This window comes from Leptonychotes weddellii, chromosome 13 (assembly GCF_054177405.1).
Source record: "Leptonychotes weddellii isolate Sample4059 chromosome 13, ASM5417740v2, whole genome shotgun sequence".
In the NCBI taxonomy this organism is placed as follows: Eukaryota; Metazoa; Chordata; class Mammalia; order Carnivora; family Phocidae; genus Leptonychotes; species Leptonychotes weddellii.
The window spans coordinates 74,520,377-74,534,144 of NC_138381.1; the positions used below are offsets into that span (position 1 = coordinate 74,520,377).

A 13,768-nucleotide genomic window follows, 5' to 3' on the forward strand; every position below is an offset into this window, starting at 1 on the left:
CAGACTTGGCCTGCTGTTCTAACAGTGTGGAAGTAATGGTTTCTAAGCCTGCAGGCAAACAGCACAACAGAAGCCAATAATAACCAATCTTTCTCCAGCCCATGGACTGAGAAGCCTGCTGCATTAACCTCTAAGGCAAAGCTCTCTGAAGACGGCCACAGGGACAAATGATTTTTTTCTACCCTCACACAGCCACCTCCAAACCAAAGCCCAGGAGAATAATGTGGCTGTGTATAGAACATCTTGGGAGAAGGAGGAAATGGGCTGGTATGTTCACTTGCCTGGTGTTACGTCATAGAACTTGACAATGACTAACCAGTCCTTACTTTAGATTACAAATCCCAGAGCACCGGGTGGCTCTGGGTGGCTCAGTCAGTTAAGTGTCCCACTCTTGATTTCATCTCAGGTCATGATCTCAGGATTGTGAGACTGAGCTCCATGTCCATCCTGGGTGTGGAACCTGCTTAAGATTCTCTCTCTCTCCTTCTGCCCCTCCCCCTTCCTTTCTCTCCCCCCCACCAAAAAAAAATCAAAGAGCATTTGCCTAGTTTTCAACTGCAAGGGAACAAATTCAAAATATAAAGATGTTCTGAAAAGATGATGAAGCTTAATTGATAAAACCATAAATATATCTCTGATCTTAGATATCTTAACATTTTAAACTTACATGTACTTTGGATCTAGACACCTATTTGAGCTAAATGCTCAGATAAAAATAAAGATCTTGTTTTTATGCAAATATTCTTAGTAAAAATAAAAGAGAAAAAAGGAAATTGAAACCAAAGCTCAACTGATTTTCAACCATTAAACCATGAGGAAATTTTAAAAAAATTATATACACACACACACGTAACTTAAATAAACCTAGATTCCTATGTGTGTCTACATATTATAAACACCAGTGAAATAAAGTATGAGATTTCAGAAAACAACTACATAAGCACATTAGTTTTAAAGAAAATGCTCATGCCCACAGGTCTATAAAGTTACTTGCAGTGGCCTGTGAAACGGCCTCAGAAGATGCACCTTAGCCAAAGCATAAAATTATTGCTTTAAATCTAACCGAATGAGACACTTTTCCATAAAAGAACTTTTTATTTTTTATTTTTTAAAACATTTTATTTATTTGACAGAGAGATAGAGAGCACAAGTAGGCTGAGTGGCAGGCAGAGGGAGAGGGAGAAGCAGACTCCCCACTGAGCAGAGAGCCTGATGCAGGACTTGATCCCAGGACACCAGGATTATGACCCGAGCCGAAGGCAGACACTTAACTGACTGGGCCACCCAGGTGCCCCTCTATAAAAGAACTTTTTAAAGAAAAACTTTCCAGTGTTTCTCAAAGCATATCACCATCAAATACTTACAGTTTGTAATATGAATGCAGAATATAGATGGATTAATCCGGTCGACAAGTTTAAATACCCTTTGAGGTGGATTTGCTGTAAAATTCAATGAGTAGATGGCTGCTTTTTGACTACAAAAGTGACTATCGCCCCTGAAAATTAAAAAATAATAGTACAAAATTTTAAGGCATATGCACACAATCTTAGCTAGATTATTTTAAAACTGTCAGATGTCTGCACTGTACTATGTTAACAGCTACATGGAAGATATTTATGAAAGCGTGATGTTAGAACTGAATCCATTTTTATTTAGTTTATTCAGTGTTAAAATGTTTGGCATTTGAAACTTTTTCCTCTAACAGGGAAAATATTAAGACAAGCAGAATAACCTTTAAGGAAATCTTGTCAAGTATGGAATAAAGATCAGGGTATAATTTTGATGTAAATGAACCCTGTAAACTCTGACACAATCAATCATATAAAATTTTGCAGAACTTCAGATTGTTTTTAAGTACCCAAAATGGATCCAAAATTCCTTGTCTTGAGAATAAAGAGGTCTAAAAGGACTGTGAGAATCAGAAAATGTGAAGTCATCTGGAAGTTTGGGGGCTTAAAAGTTAGGGTACAATTAAGACTTCAACCAATCCCAGACTGGACAAACTCTAATCAATTTGATACAGATATGGTGTGGAAACAGAGATGTATCAAAAAAGGGATCAGGGCGCCTGGGTGGCTCAGTTGGTTAAGCGACTGCCTTCAGCTCAGGTCATGATCCTGGAGTCCTGGGATCGAGTCCCGCATCGGGCTCCCTGCTCAGCAGGGGGTCTGCTTCTCCTTCTGACCCTGTTCCCGCTCGTGCTCTCTGTCTCTCATTCTCTCTCAAATAAATAAATAAAATCTTTAAAAAAAAAAAAAAAAAAAAAGGGATCATAATCTACCTAATGCTTTAAAGCCTTTTCTCAATATGTATTGCCCCAATATTTCCCATGTCATCAATATGTTTTTGCAATATTATACGAAATGGCTTCATTGTATACCAACTTACTAAGATTCTCCAATTTTTTTTAGCCAAAAAAAAAATTGCTGCTGTTGGTTTGGGCTATTTCTAGTTTTCCCCAATTACATATAATGCTATAACATCATCGTTGCACATACATCTTTATGAATGTCTCCAGCTATTTTCTTTTTTCGCAATTTTTTTTTTAAAGATTTTATTTATTTATTTGAGAGAGAGAGAATGAGAGACAGAGAGCACGAGAGGGAAGGGGATCAGAGGGAGAAGCAGACCCCCCGCTCAGCGGGGACCCCGATGTGGGACTCGATCCCGGGACTCCAGGATCATGACCTGAGCTGAAGGCAGTCGCTTAACCAACTGAGCCACCCAGGCGCCCTCCAGCTATTTTCTTGGGCTATGTTCCCTGAAGTGGAATTGCTGGATCAAAGGTAGGTGTGTTGTTCAAGGCTTCTGAGACATACCGCCAGATCTCCCTCCAGAAAGGGAAGATGCATGCTCACCAACACCACAGTAAGAGTGCCTAGGTCCCTGTATTCCTGCCAAGGATACTATCCAGTTTCTACCCTTTGCCAATTTCATGGGCAAAAATCTGTTATCTCATTTTAATTTGAATTTTCTCATTTACTAGGGAGCTTAAACATTTTTCCATATGGTTATTGCTCATTGGTATCTCTTCTTCAGTAAGGTGCTTCTTCATATCTACTGACCATTTTTTATTAAAATGTTTGTCTTCTAAAAAAAAAAAAAAACAGAATATCTTCTCAATGGTTTGTGAGAATCCATATCTTTAAGAATCTCCTTGAGTATCACGAGTTGTAAATATTTTATTCCTGTTTGCAGCCTTTCAAGTTTACGGTGTTTTTTGTCATACAGAATCATTTTGATGCATTATCCTTCTCCCATCTGACTGGAATTACACTTATAAATTAAGTTTCTATAAGTTAGTTTACATGTTTACATAATGATTCTTTCTATCCCACCACATAAGTTTCTCCATTTATTCAAATGTTCTGTCTCTCACTATATTTCAAGTTTTCTTCACATAAATTCTAAGTATTTAAGTTCTTTTTTTTTTTTTTTAAAGATTTTATTTATTTGACAGAGAGAGACAGTGAGAGAGGGAACACAAGCAGGGGGAGTGGGAGAGGGAGAACCAGGCTTCCCGCTGAGCAGAGAACCCGATGCGGGGCTTGATCCCAGGACACTGGGACGATGACCCGAACCGAAGGCAGACGCTTAACGACTGAGCCCTCCAGGCACCCCAGTTTTTTAAAGATTTTATTTGTCAGAAAGAGCACAAGCAGGGGGAGCGGCAGGCAGAGGGAGAAGCAGGCTCCCCGCTGAGCAATGAGGCCAATGTGGGACTCGATCCCAGGACCCCGGGATCATGACCTGAGCCGAAGGCAGACGCTTAACCGACAGAGCCACCCAGGTAGGTGTCCCTTAAGTTTTTTCTTATGTGACATTTCTATTGGGTGTTATGAATAGGATCCATTTCCATTATATTTTTTGATGGTTATTGCTGAAGTATAAGGAAGCTGTTTATTTTATAAGTGGCCACTTTTCCAAAAACTCTGTAAAGTTCTAATGGCATATCAGTCATTACTGTGGCATAAAAAATATTTTTGAAAAAATATAAGTAGTATATATGAGAAAACATCTAGCTCTAAAAAATTTATGAGGCCTACTGGGTCTTAAAGGATACGCAGGAGTCAGACAAAGAAGGAATGGCTAATCCAAGTGCAAGAATGGCATTGGCCAAGGATGGGTAATGTACTGGTGTGGTCTAGAAAACTCTGAGTACCAACGTTAGGCTGCATGGAGGATTCAAGATGCGGGTTAGTAGGAAACAGGATCTGAATTTGTCAGTTTGGGGATGGATCTGAATCCAAGCTAAGGAGTCTGTAGGTAATGAGAGCTTCTGAAGGCTTTTTTAAGCAAGTGAGTGACAAGATGAGATGTGAGCTTATATAGAGGGAGTAGGAATGGACAGACACAAGGGCTAGCATGAAGGAACACAGCAGAATAGGACACCTTACTCTTCCCCTTCCAGTCTGCCCACTCTCAAATCCTGCACAGTGGATCAGTATCAGTTCTGCATATTTCTCTAGTCATGACCTTCAGTGTGGGGGGGAGGGTGCCTATTCATCCGTATCTGCAACAGTTTCTTACTCAGCTCCCTGCCACCAGGCTTAGCCCCTGTGACCCATCATCCACGCTGCCGGAGAACTGCTTAAGATGGGAATCTAATCCCCTCATTCCCTGGCACACTGCAGAAGTCAGGACAAAATCCAAACCCCTCAGCATACACACAAGGCCCCTCAAGATCAGACCCCTGTCATTGTGGCACACTCTTCTCAGCCCCCTTCTCCAGCCACACTGAGCTACAGCTCAGTGTTAAAGCAACAGCATACTCCTTCACCTCCAAGACTCTGCCATGCAGCTCCCTTGACCTAGAATGCCTTCCACTGATTCCATGCTGGCCAATTCCCACTTGTCCTTCAGAACCCAGCTCTGATTGTCTTTTCTAGAAAGCCTTCCCCAGCCCAGCTACAGCCCTAGCTACAGCTCAGTGTTAAAGCAACAGCATACTCCTTCACCTCCAAGACTCTGCCATGCAGCTCCCTTGACCTAGAATGCCTTCCACTGATTCCATGCTGGCCAATTCCCACTTGTCCTTCAGAACCCAGCTCTGTCTGTCTTTTCTAGAAAACCTACCGTAGCCCAACTGCCTAGGTTAGATGCTACTCCTCTGAGCTGTCTCAGTGCTGGGGCAGAACTGCCACCCACTCCTCTATCTCCCTTACTCAATGAGCTCCTGGAGGGCAGGGCCACATCCAGCTCACCTTATATCCCTGGTGCTCGTGAAAGGTAAGGCGTGGTGTGAAAGAAGGCTAGATGTGAGAAGGCAAAGGAGAGGCAGGAGTCAGGGTAGCCTCCAGGTTCTGGCCTAGGTGTCTGCCTGAGAGAACAATGGTAGAGAAGTCAAGAGAATACTAGAGGGTTGGTCAGGGGTGGAGGGGAGAAATTCATTCACTGATTCGACTCACTTCTAATGAGGGCCAACTATGTGGCAGGAGTTGTGCTAAGCACTACTGCTGTAAGGGATATTATCCTTGCTCTCGTGAAGTTTACATCTAGTGAGATAAACAGACATTAATCCAATAATCTTAACAATAAATTTACAAATCATTAGATGATAGGATTAGCTGTTGACAGTTTAGCAGATATAAACAAACCTTTTATGAATTAGAACCTAATGAGAATAATCAATTAATTGGGATTATCAATTTTGATTTATTTCTACACTTCTTTTTTAGGAAAAAGTCATAAGCAAAACTAACTCAAAAAAATTCTGAGGTCCTTTCCTGAGGGCACTATGGATTCAGCTCTAACTTCTATACCAGGGGTCCACAAACCACACCTAATTTTGTGAATGAAGATTGACTGAAACATAGTCATGCCCATTCATTTACATGGCTGCTTTGGCTCATCAATGGTAGAGGTGAGGAAGTTGCAACAGAGACCACTGGCCTCTGAAGCTTAAAATATTTACTATATGGCCTTTTACAGAAAAAGCTTCCTGACCCACATTCTAAATAGTCTATATCTAAAATTCAGTGTTGACTAATAAGGGGCACCTGGGTGGCTCGGTCGTTAAGCGTCTGCCTTCGGCTCAGGTCATGATCCCAGGGCCCTGGGATCGAGCCCCGCATCGGGCTCCTTGCTCCTCGGAGAGCCTGCTTCTCCCTCGGCGTGCCGCTCTGCCTCCTTGTGCTCTCCCTTTGTCAACTAAAATAAAATCTTTAAAAAAATAAAATAAAATTCAGTGTTGACTAATAAAAGAAAATATGACATTCTAAATTATGATCTTGAATAGAGCCAAAATCTCACTCTCAGGCTTTTGATACTTATTAAGGCAGAAAAGCAGAATGATTTCTAACAAAGACTGAACGATGTTGTAGTCCAGATACCCAGAAAAATATTCTGACTACAACATACCATTCTCCAAACATTTTTACAATATTAGAAGCAGATTCAATTTCCCATTGGTCAGTAATATAGTTTCTCATGAGAGGCACCTGGGTGGCTCAGTTGGTCAAGTGTCTGACGCTTGATTTCGGCTCAGGTGATGATCTCATGGGTTGTGAGATGAGCCCAACAGCTGGCATGGCGTCTGCTTGAGATTCTCTCTCTGCCTCTGCCCCTCCTCCCACCTTATGCTGTGTGCACTCACTCTCAAATTAAAATCTTAAAGAAAAGATAGTTTTTCGTGGGAAAAACACACTGTATTTCCAAAAAGCATTCAATCTATCAAGTATCAATTGCTACAATTTGCTACAAGACTAAATTTAAGTTAGCTATCTCTGAATAATTGGTCCCATCCTGAATAAATTAACCTATTTTAAGTACTGTATTTTTCAAAGACCTTTGAAGTCTGAATTACAAGAAACCAATTATTCAGAAGAGACTGTTTCTTTACCTTGTAATCGACTGGGAATATCACTTTCCATTGTCCTCCTATACAATGTGAACTGTGAGAATTCCTGGTAGATTTACATATCGGAAAAGTGTAAACAAAGCTTTCCTGTCTAATTTTTTGTTACAAGTACTATGTTCACAACAAAAGCTGTAAAATTCAACTGCACTTTCCACCCTAGGCTATATACATGAGACTAATTCACTTATACAAAAATGTGCACATTATCTGTTTACAAATCAGAGTGAAATGTAATTCAATCTCTGAATACAAAGATTTCCTTATACTCTTAACAAAGTACACTCTCTCGTCTTTTGCTTCCACTATCATCTGGCAGTATGCAAATAAGGGAGAGATACTCTTCTACATATTGGTTTGGACTGCATGGCTTCTGAATGACGCAAAATTCAAGAAACCCAGCTTTGGGTTTTTCAGCCTGGAAAATTTTTCACTTTCTGTCCCCAGATTTTATAATCTTGGTCCAATTTCATCAAAACTGCATGCATCACCAACTTACGTGACAATCGGAACTGAACAGGCAGAAAAAACGCTGAAATCCATGGAGCTGCAATCAGGATCACAACAGCAGTTGACGTCACACTGTGCTGGAGTCAGGTCACAGACACACAGAGCAGCAACTACAGAAACAAGAGGTAGGATGCAGAACTTCTCCATCAGCAAGGAGTGACTGCCCCCTGCCACTGCAAAGTACCAAAAGTCCATTTCATACAAAAGGTCTATTTTATTTTTCCTATTGCACTTTGAGGGCGATCTGTGAAGTGAAAATTAGTCAGTTTGAATGCTTCTCAATCTGAGGTTTCCCCAAAGTAGCTAATCATCTGACTCACTTGGAAAGTTCTGTTTGTGCTCTACCTACAAGTACTCTGATTTGGTAAGCTATGAAACCCAGGCATTTGTGTTTTTAAAAATCATCCAGGTGGGGCGCCTGGGTGGCTCAGTTGGTTGAGCGACTGCCTTCGGCTCAGGTCATGATCCTGGAGTCCCTGGATCGAGTCCCGCATCGGGCTCCCTGCTCGGCGGGGAGTCTGCTTCTCCCTCTGGTCCTCCCCCCCTCATGTGCTCTCTCTCATTCTCTCTGTCTCAAATAAATAAATAAAATCTTTAAAAAAAACATCCAGGTGATGCTAATTAAAACAGGTTTAAGAACCAGCACGCTAAATCACTTCTCTGCCCATTAGAACCACCAGTCGGTAAGCTAGGAAACCCAGACATCTGTTTTTCAAAAACTTTCCAGGTGATGCTGATAATTTAACCAGCACGCTAAATCACTTGCCGGACCATAAGAACCACTGGTGTGATAGTACAGATTCCCAAGCTCCACCTCTGGAGACTCTGATTCAGAGGAATAGCCCAATGAAATCCACCAGGACTCAGGGCTCTCCAACTTGTTCCTCTCTTCAGGTGTCACCTGCAGCTTTGAAGCTGAGCCCACATGCACATTGACCAAGAATCAAACTGGCTCAGGTGCTTTGTACTTGGGGTTCTGGAAATATCTTTGGTAATTTACTTTTTTTTAAAGATTTTATTTATTTATTTGAGAGAGAGAGAGAGCACAAGCGAGGTGAAGGGCAGAAGGAGAAGGAGACTTCCTGTGAGGCTTGATCCTAGGACTCCGGTACCATGACCTGAGCCAAAGGCAGACACTTAACCGATTGAGCCATGCAGGCGCCCTATCTTTGTTAATTTAGACAATAAAGCATGACGGGAAGAGAAATCTCCCCACTTTGCAACATTTGATTTTTCTTTTTTTAGAAAGAGCACATGAGGAGGGGCGGGGAGGAAGGGGCTGAGGGCTAGAGAGAATCTTAAGCAGACTCCATACTCAGCGAGGAGTCCCCTGAGGGGCTCAATCCCACAACCCTGAGATCATGACCTGAGCCCAAACCAAGAGTTGGAAGCTTGACTGAACCACCCAGGTACCCCCACAACATTTAATTTTTAATCATAATGACTCTCTGGACTTTAAATTCCCTATTTTATTTGTCAACCAGGGGAGGAAAAAAAACCCTTTTAAAGATGGCAGAGCGGGGGCACCTGGGTGGCTCAGTCCGTTAAGCGACTGCCTTCAGCTCAGGTCATGATCCTGGAGTTCCGGGATCGAGTCCCACATCAGGCTCCCTGCTCAGCAGGAAGTCTGCTTCTCCCTCTGACCCTTCCCCCTCTCGTGTGCTCTCTCTCTCTCTCTCATTCTCGCTCTCTCAAATAAAATCTTTAAAAAAATAAAAAATAAAGATGGCAGAGCATAAGAACGATAAACACTGAATTCATGGCAGTAATTATTGCTGGGAAAGGGAAAATAAGATCACACTTGTCTTGCCTATAATGTTTCCTTTTTCAAAAAAAAATCTCATGCAAAACAAACAAGGATCGGGGCGCCTGGGTGGCTCAGTCGTTAAGCGTCTGCCTTCGGCTCAGGTCATGATCCCAGGGTCCTGGGATCGAGCCTCGCATCGGGCTCCCTGCTCGGCGGGAAGCCTGCTTCTCCCTCTCCCACTCCCTCTGCTTGTGTTCCCTCTCTCGCTGTGTCTCTCTGTCAAATAAATAAAATCTTTAAAAAAAAAACAAAACAAAAACAAGGATCTAAAGCAAATGGTGGCAGAGATTCCATACAACATTCCGATTTGCATGTATGAACTAGTTCACAACAAAAATGAACTTTAGAAAAATATAGCTCAAAAAAAGGTAAAATAGCATACTCTGGAAAGAAGTGTATGAATAAGAGGAAGGTTTTGCCAATACACAATCCTTTCTTAATCTGAGACATGGGAGTCTTCTCCCGTAAGCTAACATACTTCCCTCTCACCAAGCACTCTTCCATGTGCTTAGTAAAATGAAAATGCAATTCGAGCATGTTAATATAAAAAATAGTGTTTAGGCTCCCTGCCGTATGTGTTTAAAATTACAATCTTGATTTTTTTCAGAACTCAAAACCCTTATAAGTAGCTATAAGACTAGTAAGGACAAAGCAATAGTGTTTAATAACTCCACTGGGGTGGGGGGAGGTCTCTATCCAGGATGTGAGTGTACTTAATCAGCCAACAAGTATCTGCTGAGCACTCCCAAGGTCTGAGTAGCTCTCAGCTGTTCTTCTACACCTCTTAATATCAACATGCCTGGCTCTAGAGCAAGACGCTAAGGAACAGAGCTCAGATCAAGATGAAAGTTACTCCCACCTGTAACCCATCCTGCACATGGTGTCCAGTTCTCCACTCAAGAGTCAGCCCCTGCTCCAACGCCTGCCAGGGGTGTGACCTAAAATCAGGCAAATAATTCACCTACCTGAAAAATGGGGATAACCCACATCATAGGGGATTAACTGAGATACATTACAGACAAAAAGCTTAACACAGAGCCTGCTACACAGTAAGCAGTGAATAAATCCCAGCTGTCATCTTTTATCATTACTTTCACCGGCCTAAAGCAGGGCCCTTTAAAAAGATGAAGTGCAAATTCATCCCCCCATGCTGGAAAAACAGCCCTGAACACATGCCCTAATAATGATGGTCCAAGAATAGCTTCATTTGGGGGAGAAATCACATAAACAGATGGAATACTTAGATGGATAAAAGACAACCCAGTCCAAAAACCTTAGAGAATTTTAGGATATTGAATACTATGCTGTAGTCTGTCCCCATTTATCACTTATTTACCTCCTCAACTAATTCATTAAATCAAGTTTCGCTATAAAAGCTTTATTTTAAAAAAAAGCTTTATTTAAAAAAAAGCTTTATTATATACTGAAATAGAGAATGTATTTCTCTGTACTTTTCCTTACTCATTTATACTTTTACTTATGCATATTCCTTACTAATTTATAAAGGAGGCCCTTTGGAGAAATGATGATTCAGGAACTGAAGTCCTAGAGTACAAGATATCCCCAAGGATGAGTTTTCTATTTACTAATACTGAGCTTTACTCAAGGTCTTCTTCTCTTATGAAGGGGAAAAAAAAAAAAAAAAAAACCGCATACATATTGGGGTTACAGTCAGAGGACTTAAAGGGTTTGGGGTTTTGTGTTTTTTTTTTGAGATCACAAACCCCTTTGAGAAACTGCTAAGAACTGAACCCTCACCCAGAAAAATGCACATTCACAAAATTTTGCACTCAGGGTACAGCCATCTCAGGGTCACATCCATCCCCTTAACTCATCCATATCAAATCAGATTATAAAATATTCACTAATCTAACTCCAGAATTAGACCATTTTCTGAGAAATATGTTAATTATCCCTAATGATGAATCCTAAGAAGTGGACATAACCCCTCACCCCGTTGTTTCCCACCTCCAACACAGGAGGAATTCTGGGGTTTCATAATTCAAGTCCACAGACAAGGGCCTAGTCATATTTATGTAAACTAGACTTCTGGCGTTTCTTTTTGCTAAATGAAAAGTTCAACACAACCTATGCATTCAATTTCCACAACTGCCCAGAAACTTTGGATTTACATAATTTCATCGCTGGTGGCAAAGGTGCAGCGACTCGTTCATTATTACCTTTAGCGTTAATGTTGTCCAGGACCACTGCAAGTTATTTCAAAGACTTTATACTGTCCCACTTACGCTCTCTGAGCCTCGGTTTTCTCTTCTGAGAGGGACAAGGAGGTCTACCCTACCGGTTGCTGAGACAATCAACACCTATGAAATACTCAGCAATGCCTGCACACAGTAAGTGTTCAATAAACGTTTACTATCATGATGACAGCCTCACCCGGGCTACCCGCTCCAAGTTGGATCACTCTGGATCCCCAGGAACTGCTCCTTGGTACCCACCGTCCGTGACCGGGGTGGGCCTGGGGCCAGTGGAGGGCACGGGGGCCTTGGGGGTTCCAGAGGGCCTAGGAGACAAGGCGGGTCGGAGAGTCGTCCCGGCTGCCTGCGTAGAGTTGAGGCCTTCCGTGGTCACAGGCGGAGTTGCCCTGGTTTGGGCGCTCACGGAGGCCCAGCAATCCAGGAGCATAAGCAGGAGCGGCGGGAGGCGCTGCGGCCCCATGGCCGAGCGGAACTCAACGCGACCGGCGACAAGGATGGTGCGTTGCCTGGCAACCGCGGCGGCTCGGCGCGGGGCATTACGGGAAGGGTCCCGCGAGGCCGCACGAGACCGCGGGGGCGGAGGGCGGGGCCTGGGCAAGGCCGGCCACGGTGGGGGCGGTGACGGGGGCGGTGACGGGGGCGGTGACGGGGGCGGTGACGGGGGCGGTGACGGGGGCGGTGACGGGGGCGGTGACGGGGGCGGTGACGGGGCCGGTGACGGGGGCGGTGACGGGGGCGGTGACGGGGGCGGGACGAGGGACGCTGACGCAGGGCTGTGTGAAGCTAGTGGGGGCGAAGGGCTTCCGAATTCCCGCGGTGGTTTCCAAGCGGACTAAGGCGCTTGTTTAAAAAAAGCATATTTCCAAGTTGTGACCCGGAATTCAGACTCAGTAAATCTAGGGCAGTGTCCAGGAATCAATATTTTTAACAAAGGTCCTGATGTAACCACTGAGGGGACGAAAATTTGGGATCCTCCCTCCCACAGCTAGTAGCACAGAGACCACTTCATCGTCCTTGAATTTTCTCTGTCACACACCCTGTCAACACCAGCTTTGTCTTTTTTGTTTTAGATAGCTGGATCTAAGGAGGTCGCCAGATAACTTCTAGTCATCCTGTTGTAATAAGGGGGACAAATGAACACTTCACTTTTTTACAAACAAAAAAACTTGACAAAAATTAAGTAGAATGATGTGTAAGTTTTAAATGAAAAAAAAATCTGTATATAACTCTACAAAATGACATGGAGACCACAAGACTTACTTAGGAAAGCCCCTCCAATCTAAACTGGCTTATTTATAAAGATACCCCAGACCAGCCCAGGGATGTTGGCTATATCGTTGACAATTTCCTTACAATTCAAAAAAAAAAAAAAAAAGAAAAATTTCCTTACAATTCAGAAGTAAATGTCAAATTAAAATGTCATGGTATTTACTCAAGAAACACATTTACCAATTCAGGAAAAAATGCCAAAATAGTACATGTACCTAGTTTATTAAATTTATATAGCAAAGTTAAATCATCAAAGTGTCACCTTGAGCACCTTTCTCTGGCATACCAGAGAAAGTGTAGAAAAATATAATTGTATCAAAGGTGTACTACAGATATTTCCTTTTTTTTTTTTTTTTTTTCTGCGAAGGATTGCTTTAACATCTGACTGAAATTCTGGACCATTTTTAACAACTAATGTAATGCTTCCCTTTAAAAAAACAAAACTGTATTTTCCTAACCTTTATTTCAGGACCTATTGTTTTTTTAAACCTTCTCTTTACTTCCAGGTACTACTTTCTTTTCTATTCCTTAATATCTGTGAATCACTTTGTCTTGTTTTCTATTTTGAAATTTTAGGCTGCTGGATTAAACTTTGATGAAGAGTCCTTTGGCTATAACATTTTCATTTTATGGTTTGGGAAATCATCTCACCACCCCTTTTTGTCCAATCTCAAATACTTGGTAGGTTGCCCAAAGGTAATTTTATGACATCTTGCAAAGTTGAAATGAGGGCTACCATCAACTCAGATCCATTTTGCAAATCTTGGGAACATTGAGACTTTTCCTTTCACAGGTGACCCATTTCTGCCAGGCTTTTTTCATCTTTCAACCTAGAGGATCCTTTCTCCCTTCCTTCTCCCCTGCCCTTGGCAGGTTCCCTCATTAGGATGGAAGGACACAAGGAAGGCCAAGATCAATTTCTGTATTTTATCCAAAACTGCATCATTTGGGTTATGCATAAATGTTTGTGATTAAAAATGTCCATCTGTTTCTCTAGGATTATTGGCGTTCTCAATTCCTTATAGTCTGTGCCAACATTGGGAGGAATCAAGACTATTCAGCTCTTTGGAATTCTGCATTTGGAAGCTGCCTGATATGAGGAGCCTGAAA

The 13,768-nt window shown here is 42.3% G+C and overlaps 1 protein-coding gene across 10 annotated transcripts in view; it reads right to left on the minus strand.

The window, feature by feature from the left end:
• TCTN1 (tectonic family member 1) overlaps positions 1-11,927 on the minus strand; it is a 29,307-nt gene extending 17,380 nt beyond the window's left edge. For 5 of the 10 annotated variants that reach the window (XM_081802234.1, XM_081802233.1, XM_081802232.1 and 2 more), the window contains exons 1-3: positions 11,630-11,926; positions 7,356-7,476; positions 1,365-1,495 (exon numbers count right to left, since the gene is read on the minus strand). In XM_081802234.1, the coding sequence (XP_081658360.1) occupies positions 1,365-1,495; positions 7,356-7,476; positions 11,630-11,849 (472 nt within the window). In that variant the 5' untranslated portion in view covers positions 11,850-11,926. Of the gene's footprint in view, positions 1-1,364; positions 1,496-5,999; positions 6,131-7,355; positions 7,477-10,032; positions 10,112-11,567; positions 11,588-11,629 lie in introns of those variants that run through there. The other 5 variants (XM_081802239.1, XM_081802237.1, XM_081802236.1 and 2 more) reach the window with 4 other exon arrangements.
• Between the last annotated feature and the right edge of the window lie 1,841 nt (positions 11,928-13,768).